The sequence below is a fragment of the Prorops nasuta genome, unplaced genomic scaffold (assembly GCF_024137725.1).
Source record: "Prorops nasuta isolate Cenicafe-Biocafe unplaced genomic scaffold, Cenicafe_Pnas_1.2 PNAS00019, whole genome shotgun sequence".
Classification (NCBI taxonomy): domain Eukaryota; kingdom Metazoa; phylum Arthropoda; class Insecta; order Hymenoptera; family Bethylidae; genus Prorops; species Prorops nasuta.
In genome coordinates, this window is record NW_027116816.1 from 4,388,245 (window position 1) to 4,407,544 (window position 19,300).

A 19,300-nucleotide genomic window follows, 5' to 3' on the forward strand; every position below is an offset into this window, starting at 1 on the left:
ATGAATAGCCACTAAATATAAGTAAGAGTGCACGGATAAAAGTTGCATAACGATTTATGCTGTAATTCATTCTGCGACGGGGCCAATTGTTGTTCACGCACCGCGGTAATTTAATGACATTCTGCCTACCGCATTTTCCATTGTCCAATCAGCCTCTCTCGCTCTCGAATCTCCTTCTCTCTTGCTAGCCTTATCTATCACCTGATCCCGAGCCATTCGACACACGCGTTTCGCGATTTCAATTATTATTATTATTATGCTCATTATAGAGTCTCGCTGTACTGTCGTCTTTTCGCCATAGCCCTTTGCACGTACCAATGGCGAATGCCCGATAAAATTTTCCATTCGACGGGTCACAAAGAAGCGAAAACTTTCTGCAAAGTTGCATAATAATAGAAAATATAAGGAGAAAATGAAAATGCTTACGAGACCCTTATTGCCTCGATAAAGTCGCGCAATGCCAACAATCAGATTTAATTATATCGTCATTGATCCTCAATGCGAGTCACCATTGTAAATAGAGTATACTGAGCGGCCGCATTCTCTTTTTACAGGCAATAAAGCTCACGGTTATGGCTCGGTTCTTACTTAAATGGCTTTCAATGACGAGAAAGGAAAAAACCTCGTAAGAATGAAACGTCATAATTCGTTGGCCACGTGCACTTCCGGATTGTGAAATGTGTAGGGATCCTAGGGCAAGGAATGGTCTCTGACTATACACATGTGTATTTGCATGTGGTAATGAGCGTATTCAAGCAAGGATACGAGCGCGAGTGTATGTTTGCCTGTGATGTCCATTTTATTCGTGTGCAACCATCAGCCTCGAGCTTTATTCTTGGTTATCCAAGATCGTTAGATCGGTTGATAATGATTCACAGGTGGGCCATAGCTATTACCTTTGCAACACCACTAGCTATATACTATATATATATATATATATATATATATATATATATATATATATACCTGGCTATATTGCTATTTGTCTGCTACCCCAGTAAACTTGCCAAACTTATCGCACCCTTCTAATTATAAAATCGTAGCCTGCGGTATGTTTCTTCTAAAAAGTTTTGTTTGTTATTAGGGTGCTATCATAACAATCGATTATATGATTTTTAATCAAATACTCTTCGGTCTCTAAATAATTTTATTTGCTCTGTTGTGTATCTATTTATTCTTCTACCTTTTTTTGTCTCTTACCCCAATTTGCCATATTTGCATTAGACAGGTGTTACTCATTTTCAATTCAATTTTTTTCTACGTTTACTTACATTAATTTGTCTCATTTATTTTCGATATTCAAGCTCGGTTATTTTTCTTGTTTGGTGCATTGAAGTATTTATTTTTGTCGGTTAACTGAATCGTTAGAAATCACGATTATTACCTGGCACATAATTGCTAAATTACACATTCCCTATTATAATTTTTACGAGCGCTCGTTAATGTTTTCTTCTTGGACCATGTGAAATTAGCTATAAAAAAGCCTAGGGATAATTAGCCATGATATCGTGAAAATAATAGTAATTGACCAAATGTCGTTGAAAACTTTTATTGACTGTGAGAAAAGGTAAAACAATTAATGTGTTTATGTATCGTATATTTGAAATATCCAAATGTATTATATCCGCAAATAATACAAACTTAGCAGAAAGTAAGAGAAAGAGAGAGAACTCACATAGAATCGTTAGTGATTAGACGAAAATAGAATGAAAGATTTATGAAAATGATAAAAAAAAATCTAGATTCAGGGCGATCGTTGGTTAATTTATTATTAGAAGGCAATGTAAGGCTAAAAGCCATGGTCAATTAGCTCCAGATGGGATGCGTGTAGGTGCGACTCCTGCAGTACTGTAGTGCACTATACATATATATATATATATATATATATATATATATATATATATAAGCTATAGCAGGGCCAACCATATGGACAGGTGGCTATTTGACGTTCATACACCGTTTTACCTTTACACACCGTATACGACTATATATATATATATCGTATTCCATAGACGGTAATGCACCAAGGCTGACAAAACTTACGTCTGTGGCGTGTGCTGCAGACACGCACATACACCTAAAAGGGCAAAAAATTACGCAAGAGTACTGGAGTGTGTCCATGTGCGTTTGTGTACGTGTATGTGTGCTTACGCGCGGGCGCGTGCTTTCAGCATGGTAACAGCCTGTATGCAAATGAATGCATTTTTATATCTACTCACAATGCAGCAGGCAGGCCGAAAAGTTGGTAACACGCAGAGCACCCCGTGTCGTAGGAACCGTTAAAAGTGAAAAACCTGCTGCTACCACTAGTCGTAGCCACTGCCTCTGTTTTGCACCGCGCCAACAATATCTCCCCACTATATCTATTACCCTATCACCCCTACACTCCCTTGCGATCGCTAAGCCTCAATTAGTCCGATTGATTGTGTATATATACATACACTTTCTCTCTCTTCTGCCAATTATTATTTTCCCAATATTATTTATTCCACGAGATAAGATTCGTCTTATTATTATTCTTAATTGAGCTACATTAAAACGTCGATATAATTATACATATTTACCCTCTTCGTCTTCTCCTCTCGTGCTTCTTTTTTAGTTTTTGTTATTGACTCGAAGAGAGAACGCTGTATATCTATTTGAGATCAGCGAGTAGGGATCGCAGAGGCTAGGGCAAAGTTTAGGGAGTATTTAGTCGATCGTTAGTGCGATCATTGGGCAAGTGCTAACTCGTAAAAGCGTGTGGTGTCTCAGGTGTTCGGTTTTCACCTGTTACACTGTTTCCCGTATGTCGTGACAGGTGCGTCGCGTTTTCGTCACCGACCACGAGTCTTCCTGTTATTTCATCATTTTTCTCTTCTCTGCCCTTGCCGAGGCCGTAATTATACCAACTCGTAATTTCTTTTTAGGGAAAACATGCGTACAACTTACGTTCATCGACGAGGAGGAAAAGAGAAGAGAATAAGTTGTGTCGCATCGAGTCTCCATTCTCTCGGTTCGTTGACTTTTCACTTTCAATTTCACAATGGCAGCTCGAACGTTGGTGAATCCACCTTCTTAATTACAGCGACGATTAATTGCGATAATTATAGCCAGTCACCTGGCAAACAGAGCATTCGTATAGCGTGAGAATCGTGAAAATTTTAACAGACGTTTTATAGATAATTCCCATTTAATCGAGTAATTTAAATTTAATTTTATTCCACATCTATATATAACATTATATTAGAGACAATAAAAAATTTAACATTGTTAATAGAAATATGTTCAATCTTTTATGTTAATTCAACTATTCTGATACCAATCTAGGACAAACAGAAAATGTTATTGTTTTTAATTAGTTAACTTTACTTTGATAAATGCATGTTCCACTTTGTGCTAATATTTTTTCGTAAAAATTAATACGAATAAAAAGAAATTGAATAAAATTGGTGAAACTGATTTCCATCTGTTTCTTTGCAGAAATGCTCAAGTGGACGGTATCAAGGTCATTGTCAACGAGCAGTTCGACTCCCCATGCTCCTCCAAACCTGAATAGGCCAACGTCTCGCAAGCCCTTTCGCGACCTTTCCAATACACCACCAGCGTCGGATAATAGAACTCGGCGTACTGTACCTGTTTCGAGCTGTGATAATAGCGCATCTAGAGCTTCTAATCGTCGGAAAAGATGCAGAAGTAACGGTAGCGATGTGAGAACGTATTTTCAGGTAATTAATATAAATCAATCTCTAATAATAACCTAATAAATTTTCATGATCACTTATACAGAGTCCGATGGATAAAACGACCCAGACCATGAGTATAAAATTCTATATCCTCTTCCAATTAGAAGAGATATAAATTTTTAACATAATACATTTCTGGTTGCAAGTCGCCTTAAAAAGATGTAATAAAAAAAAAATTAATATTTCTTACAGCTCCGAAGTTGAATAGAATTTTATGTCCTTGTATAATCTCGTCGTTTTATTCAGCAAGCATATACACACAAATATAATAGTCAATAGAATTAAAAGAAGTAGTTTAAAAATGGAGAAAACCTGAATAATTATTTATTTCTATTATGAAACATAGGCTACCAAGCCAAACCTTGTTCGGCAACAGCAAAGCAAACGTCGACCCTTGTCGCAAGAAAAGGATGAGGAGGAGGAAGTCCATGTGGAGAACGAGGGTGTATTGGAGAGTTTTTATCAAGGGACGCCAAGGGTGGACAGCGATATCGGTCCACTAACACTTTATCCGGAAGCATCGAATTGCAGCACAGTAGCGGCCCTCACACTCCCGACAGACCCGAGCTTGTTCCTCAAGAGACCCTTCCGTGCCTGCAATAACGAGCTCCCGCAGAATATCGTGAACGAGGCACGAGCCAATCTTCAATCGCACGTGTCCGATTTCTTCAAGCAGATATCCATGGCGACCAGTCCGGAGGATGTCATGGAAGCTGGTTCGGTTCCACTGGCCAAATGCAGGACCAGCTATTTTCCAAAACTCGCCAAGATCGCCAAGATCAAGAAAACCCCTTATCCCAAAACGCACGATCAACGCGATCCTCTCACCTTCGATAGCCCCTTTTCCTATCCAACCTCAAAACTTTCTATCCAGCAGACCCCTCTTGCGGGAAAACTTTCCAATTTGATCCTGGACCACGATTTGCCTAAATTCGAGAATATGGACAATACCGTTACTGAGGTCCTTAATAGGTAAACATTGTATTCTTCATTTTTTCCAGACTATATTATGTTATTTTATAATTCGTATATAAGGATGACGTGGAAATGTGATTTTTGCAGAGAGCAAGAGTCCAATTTCGGTGGTAAAACTGTAGCGGAAATTCTACTGGGTGACATGGAGGAGCGTGAAAAGATTTTAAAGTGCTCCGGTACTCGAGAGACTGTCAGGAATGACCTTGAGGAGACTCGGAATAGAATAATGGTTATCGAAGAGGAGAGAACCGAGACGAATCACAACGACAGTTCGGTATCGTCTGCTAGTCAGCTTCTGGAGGACCCTTCGCCGATGTCCTGGGCGTTCGCGTCGCCAGAAGACGATCTTCAAGGCGAGTTTACCCTGAAGAGGCAGAGGGGCATTCGCAGGAAAAGACAGCGGAAGGACGCTGACAAAGCGTTCGATGGGAAACGCATGAGACGAAGATCCGAGAGTTTTAACGAGGGCAAAAAAAGCGTATTGGACGACAAAACTTTGATCGAGGCTGTGAATCCGAACGTGAAGAAATTAGCTCTAGAGACCGATCTGGATAGCACTCTGGACGAGGAGAAGCAAGCGAAGCAGTGCAAACGCATTGGTGGTACACCTTTGTTCAACAGTCTCGAGAGTCAGAGGACTATCGATTGCCAAACTAGAACAGCCAATACGTGGGACTTGGACAGTCCGAAATCCTCGGTGACGGACGACTTTTACAGCTCCAAGTCCTCCTTCTTGACCTCGATATCCAACACTCCGGAGGCCCCTTTAGTGGCTACCGTCAGAAGGTGCTTGAAATTCAGTCCGGAGGGCACCGTGGAGCCCGCTGCTCATCTGCTCAGCTCGCGAGGGTCCATCGAGATCGAGTATTCCTTGATCAACGATCACATTAACGTTCGAGGTACGTGATAGCTAACGTAGAATTTTGTAATACGCGTGATTAAGGCTCTACGTAATTGCATCGGGAAATGAACGTATGAAAATTTGTTCGGTATATACATAGCCTATAGGGTGCTTAGCCCTCTTTCACCCTACGGCCCTGGGGCTTTTCGAGTTTGGCACATGCGCGGGTTTCTTGATAGTGTGCAACGTCGCGAAACGATAAGTACGGTACGGCACACGTCACGGTACGCGCTGTGATCAGGAGAGGAGAGGAAAGAAAAGAAAAGGAGAACGAGGGTTGTCTCACTTGGCACTCTGAAAGTGCCAGTGTGCCAGTAACCCACAGGCACCCTTCTATCTCTTCGATTTCGGTGTTATTAGGCCTGCCGACATTGATCCCTCCAGAAGGCATATATTCTCCGGTAAACAAGTCACCACCACCTTCCATCGTGGTCCTCGTTGCCGCATTTGTTTTCTTCCTTATCTCCTTCTCCTTCGCTCTACAGAATCGCCCTCGTTCTTCTTCAAGAATTTTCTTACTTTTCACACATTTAATCTCCGCAGCGACGCGTGGACAATGTGGCCGACGTGCGCGACTAGCCAATCAAATTTTACGTAAATTTTCCCTCCCCTTTCCCCTTCTTATCACTTGGAGCCTGGATTTGGATCGCAGTGCAACGTAGCTCCTTGCTACTTTCATAACCGGTGCTTCGTCTCTCGCAAGAAAAAGCTTCGTAGTGTGTGATTGGAAAGTGACGTTTCTCCGGAAATTGATTATACAGTGGCCTCGTTTATTTTACTCTATTTATTTCTTTCCTTCTTTTCCGCTTTGCCTTATTTTCGCGAAAATATCTTGATACAAGAATATTGAACTAGTGGCGTGCAAGTATGGTTTGCATCTAGATTTGCTTATTCGTTGCTATTTCTGATGATAGATTACAATTCTCTCTCTCTCTCTCTCTCTCTCTCTCTCTCTCTCTCTCTCTCTCTCTCTCTCTCTTTCTCTCTCGTTCTATTTTTGATCTCTTTGACAGTTAACGTAGTATGTGTACATTAGAGATGGAAAGTTGCGAATCAGTAGTATATTGTTAGATTAATCAGACAGTGCTGAGGTGAATAAGAAGTAGTGAAATGAAAGATAAAAGATTAAGAGTATATCGGGTCATGACGTATTTAGTATACGCGTTGCATAGAGTGAAAAGGAGGATGAGAGAATGGGAGAGAGTAATGGAGGGTTAAGGGGTAGGGGAAACTGAGGGTGAAAGTGAAATAAAGCGAAGAGAACGGTAGTAGATATAAACATTTGAATAAAGTCGTACCTCCTGTGCAAATTGTGGGCTCTACTCTCATAGGACTTTGCAAAAACAAAAAATCCATTTTTATTTCAAAATATAGTACGCAACGAGTACTGCTAAATTGAGAATTAGAAGTGTTTTAATTTTTTACATAAACATTTCTATTTTTTATTCATTAAATTGATCGTGTTTCTTTGATTTGGTGCAGTAATACGGTGCAAGGACCTAAGGCGTTCATACGACGGACCGATTCATGCCTACGTAAAGGCTAGTCTGAAAAATTCGATTGGCGAATCGGTAGTGAAAAGGACAGCGGTTCATAAAGCCACGCCGAATCCAGTTTTTAACGAAACCTTGGTATTACCGTGTCCGGTAAACAACAATCACTGCAACGCTAGAGCTACATCGCTAGATATAGCTGTTTGGCACAGAGATCGTCGAGCAAGGTAAGCATGTATTTTCTCAACACTCTTTCTTTTCAATAATTCATTCTCTATCTCCCACTCTCCGCTCTTAATCCAATTAAAAATTAAATTATTTAACAATTGACTGAAAACAAGAAGAAACAATAAAACCGTAAAAGTAAAAGTTTGTTAACCATAGACGAGCAAGTTTTCGAGCAATTTCATTTTTTTAATGTGTTTCTTCAAACCAATTAAAGAACTTCGTGTTGTTTTCTCAAGGACTTTTCAAGGATTTCTTAATAAAAAAAGAAATAATTAGTTAAAGCGGAGGAAAATATTATTGAAAAGTTCGTGGGACTTTAGCCTTGACTCGGCTGAAAAATTGGCGATGAACTTGACAAATATAGACGGCCGCGTGGCACAGGGTAGCTTAAAGGGAATGAAGCTTTGATATCAGAATACTAATCTAATCTGATTGTGAGCTCTATGATTTTGGTCGAAGGGTTAAAGATTGTACGCGGCACGGTGGAAGAGTAGAAGGGGAATCGATTCTCGTGGTCCGGTCATGCGCACCGCGATTGGACCACGTGCATCAACGTCATTTCCTCACGGCAGTGCGGCGCGCGCATCGCTCTTTTTGTATTCGCTGCACCACTGATAAATAGATAATTCATCCTTCATCTTTCTCTCTGTACAAAAATAGTCCAACAAAATTTCCTCTTTCCTCATCTCACCGAGTAATTTCGTCAATCGTTCTTCGCAATTAACGAACAATTCTATAGCGAAAACTCTATATAGACTTTAAAATAGCAATGGGATTGGTCAAAAATGTACTTAATATTAACGACTCCCAAGGTAGCTATTTTTACACATTTTCTCCCTTTCTGTTTCAGACGTAGCGAGCTGCTAGGCTGCATGACTTTACCCCTACCACTCTCCCAGGATAAGGTAAGGGGGAGTACTTATCCTCTTAAATATTTCTGCCACGTAAGCTTCCTACGAGTGCATCGGGCTTGAATGAATATCTCATAGTATTCTCGTCCGGTGAGAAATTTAACTTGGGAGTACATCCCTCTTGAGAGAAATAAAATTGAAATTGTGGTACCAAACGTAAAACGTTCTATATATATATATATTTACACATACAGAGATAAGTGGGAAGGTTAAACAACGCGATAACGCGGCCAATGTTGCAACGATATAAAGGATTAAAGCGCGAAAGTATAAAAAGCATTGGTCCCGTTAAAAATAAAAAGTATATTACGCACGAAATTCGCGTGCTCGATGGCTCGTTTGGATCGAAGCGAGGCTCGGATAGGATCGAAACGCGAGTCCCGCGACCGTAGCATTGGCGATTCATAAGACTTCGCGAACCTAAGGTCAGGGTTGAACCAATTACCACCCCACCAAAGCTAGCCACCATTGGACTAGACTGCACTTGACTCTTGACCGCGAACGTTCGTGCTGCACCAGCGATTCTTCCTCTCCCAGTCGCTCTCGAAAAGCCAGTCTCGTCGACACCATAAACTTTTGCGCATACGTTTCTCACGTTTCCCGCCATTTCCCGTCCTCGCTCCAACTTCCCCTACACCCGCCCCTCGATCCCCACCGCTCTTTTATAATCTCAGCCAACTAGAATCGCGCGATCCACCAAGGAATCATGATCGTCGTCGCTATCTACTGCATGGCCTTCCTCGTCGCGGGAGTTTTACTCAAGATCTTCACGTTCTGCTAACACCCTTGTGCTCCAAGGTCACTGTGCTACCACGTAACCTTTGTACCGATTTACCGAGCGATCTGCCAAAATTCTCGTAAATTACTCCGCGTTCACTCGCGGAAAAGCGATGGGACAGTCTTCTAAGGAGCTGTTCTTATCGCGAGTCGTGTTACATATATATATATATATATATATATAGTGATACGAGGAAATATCTCGGAGTTCCGCATCCTTTCTGTCGGACGTCAGTGATAACGAGGAGTTGAACGGTATTTCTGCGGAATAATAATTGGTAGGACCGGTGGAGGGATTCGCGAGGAGCTGGCGTACTTAAAGAACGGCGCATGTACTACGTATAATGGGATCGTATCGATTTTCTCCAGCCAGAATGTTTTGGCAGTGTACCATATTTTTATTAGGCCGCGCGACGGCTCCTGTGACGTAAGTCGCGGGCGATTCCATGTTTATGCATTGATAGTTCGTCGTTGGCTCGTGGAGTAGGAAAATTAAGGCGATTCCGAACAAAGGACGAAATATATACATATAATATATGTGTGTGCATGTAAAAGAATGGAACGAAAGAGTTTGACACGACTGATGATTTCAGGAAGCGACATGGCACCCTCTGGAAGCAGGATCCGGTCGAAACACGAGCACTCCTTACAGTGGAATCCCTCAGGATTGCGTAGTATCGTCGCCACCCCCGGCGGCACCCCCGCAGTCGTCGCTGTCGAAAGAAGGGGAGGCAGATAATAATAATTCCGGTGCCGAAGATTTAACGTACTTGAGGCACCTAGAGCTTGAGCCAGTAGATCCATTAACAGGCTTGCCTTTGCATCCTGGCTTCACCGCGAGGGGTGGCAGAACGCCTTGTACAGTCACGCGAAGATTAATTAGACAGAGCGCCGTTAATCAGGTGAGCCGACATTTTATATATATATATATATATATATATATGCAAGCACGCAATAAAACTTTTAATCATAAACGCGCCATAATTCTTGGCTAGACTCTGTATAACGCTAGATTGAAATTGGATCAATATTAGGATTGGCTAATGCGGATTGGCCCTAAGCCAATCGGGTTAAATCTTAAGCCTGCCATCGATACTCGCTGTATAATATATATGTGCGTCTAACGTATTTTCCTCGAACAGTCTGCTTGGAAAAAGTTTGGTATATATAGGTATACAGGTTCGTGTTCGTACCAAAGATCGATTTGCTTACAGGTAGCATGGGGCTTTTCTTTGTCGTGGGGCAGACCGCCGCGCGTCGAGAGAGTGGACCCAGGAAGTCCAGCGGAGAGATCCGGTTTAAAGCCCGGAGACCACGTGGTGTTTGTGGAGACAACGAACGTCGTGACGAAACCTCGAGAGGAGATCTTGGGGCTGATACAAGCGGCGACCAGTCAATTGATCCTGGAGGTTTACCGGAAAATGGGTGCACACTTGACAACGAGCACGTCGACCACCATCCCGTCGACCACCATCCCGTCGACGACGGTGACAAGGTCCTCGCTGCGTCACAGACCAAACTCGATGAACGTTACGCTTCAGCACTCGATCGGCGCCATTAGCCACCAGCCACGCGCGGTTGCATTCAGTGCCGAGGTCGGTACCGGCGTCTTGGTGTGAATCGCTAAATAGTGCCATTTAATAAATGCTATTTCTATATTATTATATAACTTCTACGAGCCCGCTGCATAAAGATACGCCCCCCCCCCCCCCACCCTCTCCTATTCCTGTTCTCTGGACTCTCGCTTTCCAGCTTTCCAACGTACTTTATCCAAAATTCCGAGAAAAATTAACCTTGCTCTATTCGTCGTTTTTACGTTAATCTCTCCACACTTTTACCTTTCTTCTCCTGGATTCCTGTGTCCTTTTGTTTTATTTGTATACACACTGGCGCTTATCAATTGTGATTTCGTTCTCTTCTTTCACTGACGTAATGGACGTTAACGACCCTTGTACACACACATACACGCATACCCACGAACACTGTAATAGTTAACGAGTTAATATAGACTAGTCGCAAGAGCGATCCGTGATTACCGCCGCCATTCATGAGTCGGTTGCATTTGAGAATAATTAACGAATTTTTTGGATAAGTTTCTTTGGGTATTTCCGGATTTATTTATGATGCAGGAAAGAGATACCTCTTTTTTGTTGTGTAAATGTAAATGACACACAGTATTATTATTGTTACAATCAATTGTTATTAGACTCTCTGTTACGTTAGCGAAGAAGCCTTCGAGGCGAATCTGTGCCTTGGTATTTCATTGTATAAAGAGTGGGGAGAAATCCGCACGGAATTGGCATTAATCGAGTGTCTTTTAATTTAATGTGCGTCATTAGGGATTTTTGCTGCACTATGATTGTCATTTGTTTTCATTTTTAACGATGTATAATGTACTGTGCACGCGTTCGATGACAGCGTCCACCGAACATATTAGCCGATGCTTTTTTCAAACACTTTAAACGAGACTAAAGAATCTTAAGCGTTATTGATCTTTTTAGTTGTAATTATATATATATATTTCGCGCCGTGCTTGATGTACCAGTGATTTTTTAGCACGGTCACAACTGCATATCTTTGTTTTTTAAAACTTTTTACGTTTATTACGATAAGAGCGTATACGCTAGTTCATAGTGATGCGGCATCTATATACTTCCTTTTAAGGAAGTGGCTTGAGTTATATCGATATGCAGAGTTATGTTTTGTACCTTAGTCGGTTGCCGTTTTTGTTGACAACAAGTTTTGTTTCGAACCACCACTGTTCTCCAATTATTTATTTCACCCTCACCTTCCTTCAAGATGCAGACTCTATAGCACTGTCGGTCTAATAAATCTTACCAACAGTCACTTACTACTATAAAAAAATAATCAATGATTATCTTCAATGAAAATCCACAAATCGATTTCAATTATTTTTTTATTCTCACAATATTGTTACAATAGTCTTATTACAAAATGAATTTTAACCCTTTCTGACCATCCCAGCGAAAAAACCTAATTGAAAAAAGAAAAGATTACTCAAAATATCACGTTCAATGAGTCGAGTAGTTTGATAAAAGACAACCAATGCAAGAATCATATTAAAAATGTATTTTAATTATTATTCTACGCGTTTCTCTGATACCGTAGAAATGAAAGACTGTTAAAAGCGAGAGAGAGAGAGAGAGAGAGAGGGATAGAGCAAAGAAGCATGACATCCGCGTCTAATGTCCAGAGGTCTGAAAGGATTAAAAAGTGACGTAGATATGGTCACGTGATGGGTTTTTCGTTTGGCGACACAGGTATTTCCAAATTTGGCAGTGGACGCATCACCGGAAGAGGAGCTATCGACGAGAGAGACTCGCTATTCGGCAACCCTGAAGAGTGGCCATGGAAGATTTATGCAACCGTTGGCGGAGAGGCGCGATATACTTTCCGCGGCCGACTATATGATATTGTTTCAAAATCTCGACGACTTGCTGAAACTGTCGGAAGAGATTCGGGACGAGGGTGGTGGAGTGGACAGCTACTTATCGAAGGTGACCAAAGTGATCGCGGCTTATAGGAGATATTTGAGTGGTTTGCAACGTGCCTGCTGCCTGTTGGTGGCGCTCAGACGAAACGCGCAGTTCGCCGAACTGGTCTGTGAGCCGGCGGTTCCTCAAAAGAGGCGGCCTGACTTAACAGGGTTCTTACTACTACCCCTGGAACATTATAGGTACCCGGCACAAATTAATCCATCGACCCCTCTCCCGTCTCTTTAAAACGAATTTTTTCGCTTCAGAGAAATCACCAGATTGATCTGTCTGGCCTCTCCCAGAAATTGCCAGCAAGCCAGGGATCTATCTCAGGGATATCGGGAAGCAACATCCAATGCTGGAATTATGGAACCTCCTCGCGATACCGGCAAACCCTTGCTGAGCCTGCAAGAGGTCGAGTCGAGGCTGGTGTTCGCCAGGTGTAAACCTTTCACGCTGGCTCTGCCTGGAAGACAATGGTTAGTACTTGGCACAGTTTTACTTTCAGCTCGACTGGGAAACTGCAATTGTTGGGAAGCTAATTGAATTTTGGGCAGGCTTTTTGGCGGTGCTTTGGCGAAAGTAGAGAAAAAGGATGGTCGGGCGCGTTTACAGGCCAGCTGGGCGTTGCTGCTGACGGATCTACTTGTGTTCGCTCGAGTCTCGAGGGATCGAGTGTTGTTCGTCACGGAGGAGCCTCTCCGACTCTCCAGCATCGCGGAAGCTTGTTTCACTGTGAGGAAAAGGCCTACGGAGTTTAGACTTCAAGTCTCCATCAATCCCAATGGTAGCAGCGAGAATGGTCAGCTTGACGTGACGAATGGCTCTAGTGTTGGTGGTGGTGGTGGTGGTTGTAGCCCTCATAGTCGACCAAGAAGAAGACTCCTCGTTCTCAGAGCACCGAGTCCCGAGCTCAAAGCTGTTTGGCACAATCTTCTTCAACGGCAAATGTGAGTCTCATGGATATTAATTTTAATTCCTATGGACTTGTATATTTCAACGAATACCTCATTTAGAATCTACGTAAATACTGGTTACGGTGGTCCGTTGGATGTCCTCACTCCTGAACAAGGATCTACGGTGGATGACAGTTATGTCACGGCTAGAGGATCCAACGAGAGTACTCAGGTAGAGATAAAATGATTATTTCTATATAAATATAATAACAAAAACAACTTTATGCAAATATAATTATTACTCGATTTGTCACGTGACACTTTAATCGTTATAGACATTATTATACAGAATATTAATGATTTAGGATTTGGAGCAACATCAACAACAACAACAGCAACAAAAGCAACAGGAAGAGTCAACGGACAAGGAATCAAGTCCGGATGAAAGGATTTTGAAGGATTCGAGGGAGAATAATCATTTGGCACAATGGGTACGTAATTCGCATCAGATTCCACCTCCGGATCACGAGGGTTCCTTCGAGGAATGGACGGTGGAGGAACTGGAAGCGAGAGCACCGAAAGAGTGTAGTAACGTTACATCACCGGCGATCGAGATGGAGGAGAACGCCACTGTGAATTCGGACGTGGAGCAACAAAGCAGCACTGCTTCCAGTGCTAGTTTGAACACGGTTAAATCGACTAGCGTGACTTCTAAAAGAAACGGCAGCCAAACGTCGTCGAAAGAAGTTTCATCGGCCGGTTCGATCAACATATGTAAAAGATGTCACAGGTGATAAAGAAAGTTTTTTCCAAAATAACGATCCTTTGAGAGCTTATCCTCACTCGCTTCCTCTTCTTCGTTCTTTAAGCCCTTACTCCTGCGTCGAGCAATCTTTTGCAATAAAACTGCTTGCAGGGCTGTGAAAAAGGTGCGTATTTCAGGTCGGGATGCCTAGCTCCAGCACCGGCAGTCAGAGACCCATTCTCACCGCTACCGCCTCCGAAGATCTCCGTTTTACCACCGACGCCCGATCTCTGCGCTAGGCATCATCGCCTGAAGAATAGTTTCAGCGATAGTCCGGGACGAAACAGCCCTGGTCACACGTCGGCCGATGGAAACACGGAAGATGGAAGCGAGGACGATCTCGAGTGCGATGGAGAGCCACCCTACAGGTAAAGCACACGATCGATAAGTATATCGTATACGTAAATTCGATTTTTACTTCTTAGTATGGTAGTTCATACGATTTTTATCAATATCGGTATTACACATATTGATTGGACGCTAGGACGTTCATGAAATCGTAGCTCGAGGCGTTTAAATTCAACTTGGTAACGATTTTATCTGCAGAGCACTGAGAAGATTCGGCACTATGAGTAGCCTAGATCAAGAGGACGAGCTGGACGATCAACCGGAGGAGGATAATCGTGATAGCGAATCACCGCCAACAGGTTTGAGAGCATGGACTGCCAGTGCTAGTAATTATGTAGTGAGTAAGGTGGCCCTTTTGGAACAGCTCAGCGGTGGGTATCTTTTGCACCCTCCACTTCCGCCAGAAAGAACAGAATATTCACTGGAAGCGAACGATGAGGAAGGTACCACGTCTGGCGCCACATCCGGTGACGATATCTGGGGTACGCCTACCTCAGGTGGGCCGGACGATGACGGTTTTACTGCTAATTCGGTAATTTTCACAGTTTTTCTTCTAGCTTTCCTATCTATCTTCATTTCTATCGTTTTCTAATGGCATGGAAGCAATTTTATAGTGCGTGTAACACTGGCAATCCGCAATCCTGCTCTCGCAATAATTATTCCAATGAACCATTTCTGTGTATTTCTCTTTGTATCAGGGTACTCAAGTATTATAAAATGCAGAAACAGTTTTACACGTCTTGTATTTTTATTTCAAGATTTACCTGTAAAGGGGGAGGGGGGAATTGGATTGTATAAGGCAAAGTTGGAACAATGTAAACATGCTGGTACGATTGTTATCGCGAAACTAGGTTATGTGGTACATACATACGTTCTTGTTTCATTGTTGCAATGGATGGGTGTGCGCTACGCTGGATTTTGGAAGAAAAGAGACGGGATAATTTAATAAAAATATAGATCGTAAGCTTTGGCACGCATCTGCATGAGAGAACAAATTGCTTGGCCTTTGTTTGCAAAGAATCACTAGCCCGAGCTGTGCGTAACTTCCCCAGCCGCCACCAAACGGCAGCACTGGCATTTCTGGTGGGGACAATTACGGTTTGAGCATCTCCGTGGACGACGGACAAGAGGACGACGGTGAGAGCGACGACTGGGGTTTGGAAAAGAAGTCATTGCCGGAACTGAATATGGAGCAGCTGTTGATAGGTGGCAGTCTCGGTTCGCAGCGTTGTTTCCTCAGTAGAAGAAGACTAGCGCCACTTCCGGAAGAGGAGGTTTCGCCGGGAAGCGGTGGAAGGAACCAAGTCGGGTGGTGGTGACAGAGGTTGCAAGGCGTGGGTCCCAAAATTGGCCCCAGCTTCGATGCTGAGAGGGATCGGACATTTGCGAAGTTGGGCCAAGAGGACGAGGAATTTCGCAGGAAGATAGTGGATCTTCATAGAAAGCTGTCGGACGTTGACGAGGAGAACAGATGGCTACGGAACGGCGAGGATGTTTTCAAGCAGGAGAGAGAGAGGAGGAAGGAAAAGGCTGAACGCTTGAAGGAATTAGAGTCTGTAGCTCAAAGGGCTGAGGAAACCAGCAACCGTAATGCCGAATTGCAGAAACAGCACACGGAGATTCGTTCGACGCGAATCACCACCGTGGGAGATTCCACCGAAGAAAGGAGCTCGGGAGACTTTGCAGGAGTATTGGAATCAGTGTTAACGCTTCAGCGTAAATCCAAGAAATTCGAGGCAAGTTGCTCCACTGACGATTGCAACGGCAACCCAAGCCAGCTGGCCGTTGTCGACCAGGAGACGAGCTTTTTGACGCGTTTGAGGATCAAGAGACGAAGCGTGAAACTGCTGGGCTTCCTCAGCGGGAAATCGTCGGATAAAACGCAGGAGGAACGTGCAACGAGACTGCTTAGGATGTACATGCCCGATAGAGGATCCAAAACTCAGAATACCATTTCCATCCATCATACGTCCAGGGATAGGCGATTTTGGAAACTTCGGAGTCGTAGAAGATCGTCCAGTTCTTAATAATAATGATCCTTCGTCGCTAGACCGATTGACTAGTTGACTGAAAGCTGTCCATTCCCCAATCCGTTTAGCCTGCAAAGTTGTCAGGAACGTTCCGAAAATGTAGCCGGAATCAATTTGACACCTTGGAACGTTTCAGACACGTTTCTGACACCATGTGTTTTGTGTGGACATAGTCGAATTGTTACAGGCTTCCAAAGTAATCGCAATACTTCAAATCGTTTACAATTATATTTTAGAGACGCCAGTAAAGTATATTTTGTCTTTTTACTAAAAAGAGTAGAACGAGATTAGCTGTATGCGTTAGATCGTCAAATCTTTAAATCTAATATCAAAGAGTTATATCTAGGCCATTTTGCTGAGGCTTTTTGAGCAATATACTCATATTGCGTCCCATCCAAATTCTAGTGCACTTTTAGACAGACTCCGACGATCGGATAATATATCTATGTACTACCGTTATCCATCTGAAAATCTTTTAGGAGCGTTAATTGTCCAACAAGAGAAGTAGAGTTAATGGAGGCAAGTTTCAGCGAGCATTGTATTTTCTATATTGCGCTAACGTCCATATAACGATATGTGCATTTTAAGGTCCGCACGACTGACTCAACGCGGCACTAAATTCACCTGTACAGTAGTACTTGCTCCAGGCTTTAAAGAAAATTCTAACAAGATTAAAAATAATTTTGACATTAACCGTGTGTAGATGAATTTTAAAGCGATCGTTCTCGGTCACAAGGATACGATCGTTTAATTAAAAGTGATAATTTCGGTATAAGATGTATGCTTACCATATGAAAGTATGATATGCGTATAGGAAATGTATAAAAACTAATAATAATTAAATGAATTTATCAAATTTCATTATGTTTTATTTACAAAATTTATATTAACAATATTTTTACCAATCTACACGTTTACTACCTACAACGCTTATATGCGTTTAGAGCAAAGTATTGAACGTTTATAAGCGTTATAAGCAGCAAACATGTTCAAAGGCAAAATTTATCTATAGGCTTTGGCCATTTAGCCATCTCAGCCTCAAAAATTCGGCCATTCTCCATTTTTCCATTCTTTTTGGATCATTCTTAAATTCTATTGTTGCATCCTCAACTTCCTTCTGTACTTTTGGAACTACATATAACTTTCCATTTTCATGTAAATAAGTATCTACTGGATCTTCTGGTTCTGGTAGGCGATCGGGTAAATCAATTGGTGTTATCTTCACTAAATGTTTTACATTCCAAAGTCTTGAACAAACATCTGGTGTATTCTTTACTACCACAGGTTGAAAACCCTAAAAATATAATATCTAATAAGAAAATGCCAAATAAAGAAAATTATAAAAACATGACCAAACCGTTTCTTTTATGCCAAGCTCTTTCAATGTATTATTTTCCCAATAAGGATTACCCTTCATCGTTTTAATTCTTTGAACCAGAAAAAGTTTACTGGGTTTAATTGGTGGATCTTTCTGACCTGGGAATCTGAAAATAATCAATATACACAGGTGTTTGAAGCTTATTCATAAAAACAAAGTCATCGAAAGACTAAATCAAATAATTAAACCAATTATTTAACTGTAGGAATGACTCAAAGATATATTATTTTATTTTCCTGAATCAAAGCACTCATTAATGTTAAACCAATCTTACCGTGGGTAGTAAGTAATAAACCCATATCTTTCACCTTGACCTGCCCATTCCAATGGCACAGCACGACTAGCGTAACGATAAATATTCAGTTGTATCGATTGACGAATAAGCATTTCTCTGGAATTATTAGTGTAACAATTAAATTCAATAAACTAATTTACTTTATGTCACATAAATAATACACCCAATACACCTCATACAGGTTAGGTTGGATTAGGTCTTAAACCGCCTTGCCTGCCGATAGTGAAAATTTAAAATACCCTAGAATCCCCTGCATTCCCACTTTTTCGTATAGAATGCGCATGCGCGTGATACTAAGGCCGCCATTCGATACGGAAAACACAGGCGCCACGTTCGAAATAAAAAGTATTTTCATTTTATAATTCTATTGAAATCTAATAATCGCATTGCCGATGGCAATAAGTGGATCAGAAGCAACAGTTCGAGAGATTTTAAAATTAATCCTGACTGTAAGTTTTTGTTTACACGAATAGTATATTACGGTAAAATCACGCATTGGATAAACGTATTAATACAAATTTTTATTTAACTGTACACAAACCTGCGCTGATACTCAATTTTCTTCGTTCTTTAATTAATCGATCTTAAATATTATGGCGAAATTTTCAGATCTTTTTTCATACATTAATTCCCATGATGCGGCGAAGCACTCGCGTTGCATCAGCTGTGACGCGGGCATTCAAGGATATACATAGAATTGAGAAGAGTCGAGAGATTGCTGGAAAAACCAGTTTCTCTATACAAGGCATTACTTTTTACGAACGGTGTAATTGGAGATGATTAAACGTCGATTTATAATGATGCAATTTGCCATAAAATTAAACAGCCCGGAGAAAATTGTATTTTTTATAAATACATTTATAAAATCGTATAGCGATACGTTTAGGTGAAAGAATATAATAAAGGCCTAGTGGCAAATGTTTGGTGATCAATTGCAAAATTTCGTACGTGATCTGATGCAATGGCACGAAGGAAAAATGTGCGTTTAATAACAGACTAGAGATACCGCAAGCCGGAGAGAATGAGTAGTGGAAAAAGGAA

At 41.7% G+C, this 19,300-nt stretch overlaps 2 protein-coding genes across 2 annotated transcripts; one reads left to right on the forward strand and one right to left on the reverse strand.

Annotated features, from left to right (window-relative positions):
- The first annotated feature begins 3,462 nt into the window (after nucleotides 1-3,462).
- PsGEF (Protostome-specific GEF) lies at nucleotides 3,463-15,882 on the forward strand. The gene is made up of 15 exons (XM_066738722.1): nucleotides 3,463-3,707; nucleotides 4,072-4,697; nucleotides 4,788-5,599; nucleotides 7,084-7,321; nucleotides 8,173-8,227; nucleotides 9,604-9,912; nucleotides 10,225-10,605; nucleotides 12,292-12,707; nucleotides 12,774-12,986; nucleotides 13,065-13,457; nucleotides 13,524-13,635; nucleotides 13,769-14,193; nucleotides 14,346-14,576; nucleotides 14,755-15,088; nucleotides 15,609-15,882. The coding sequence occupies exons 1-15, from the start codon at nucleotides 3,465-3,467 to the stop codon at nucleotides 15,873-15,875; spliced, it is 5,055 nt and encodes a 1,684-aa protein (XP_066594819.1). The 5' UTR covers nucleotides 3,463-3,464; the 3' UTR covers nucleotides 15,876-15,882.
- Nucleotides 15,883-17,429: 1,547 nt separating this feature from the next.
- mRpL30 (mitochondrial ribosomal protein L30) lies at nucleotides 17,430-18,471 on the reverse strand. Its single transcript, XM_066738728.1, has 4 exons — nucleotides 18,432-18,471; nucleotides 18,239-18,355; nucleotides 17,944-18,070; nucleotides 17,430-17,880 (listed from the first exon to the last, which is right to left on the reverse strand). The coding sequence occupies exons 1-4, from the start codon at nucleotides 18,434-18,436 to the stop codon at nucleotides 17,593-17,595; spliced, it is 537 nt and encodes a 178-aa protein (XP_066594825.1). The 5' UTR covers nucleotides 18,437-18,471; the 3' UTR covers nucleotides 17,430-17,592.
- Between the last annotated feature and the right edge of the window lie 829 nt (nucleotides 18,472-19,300).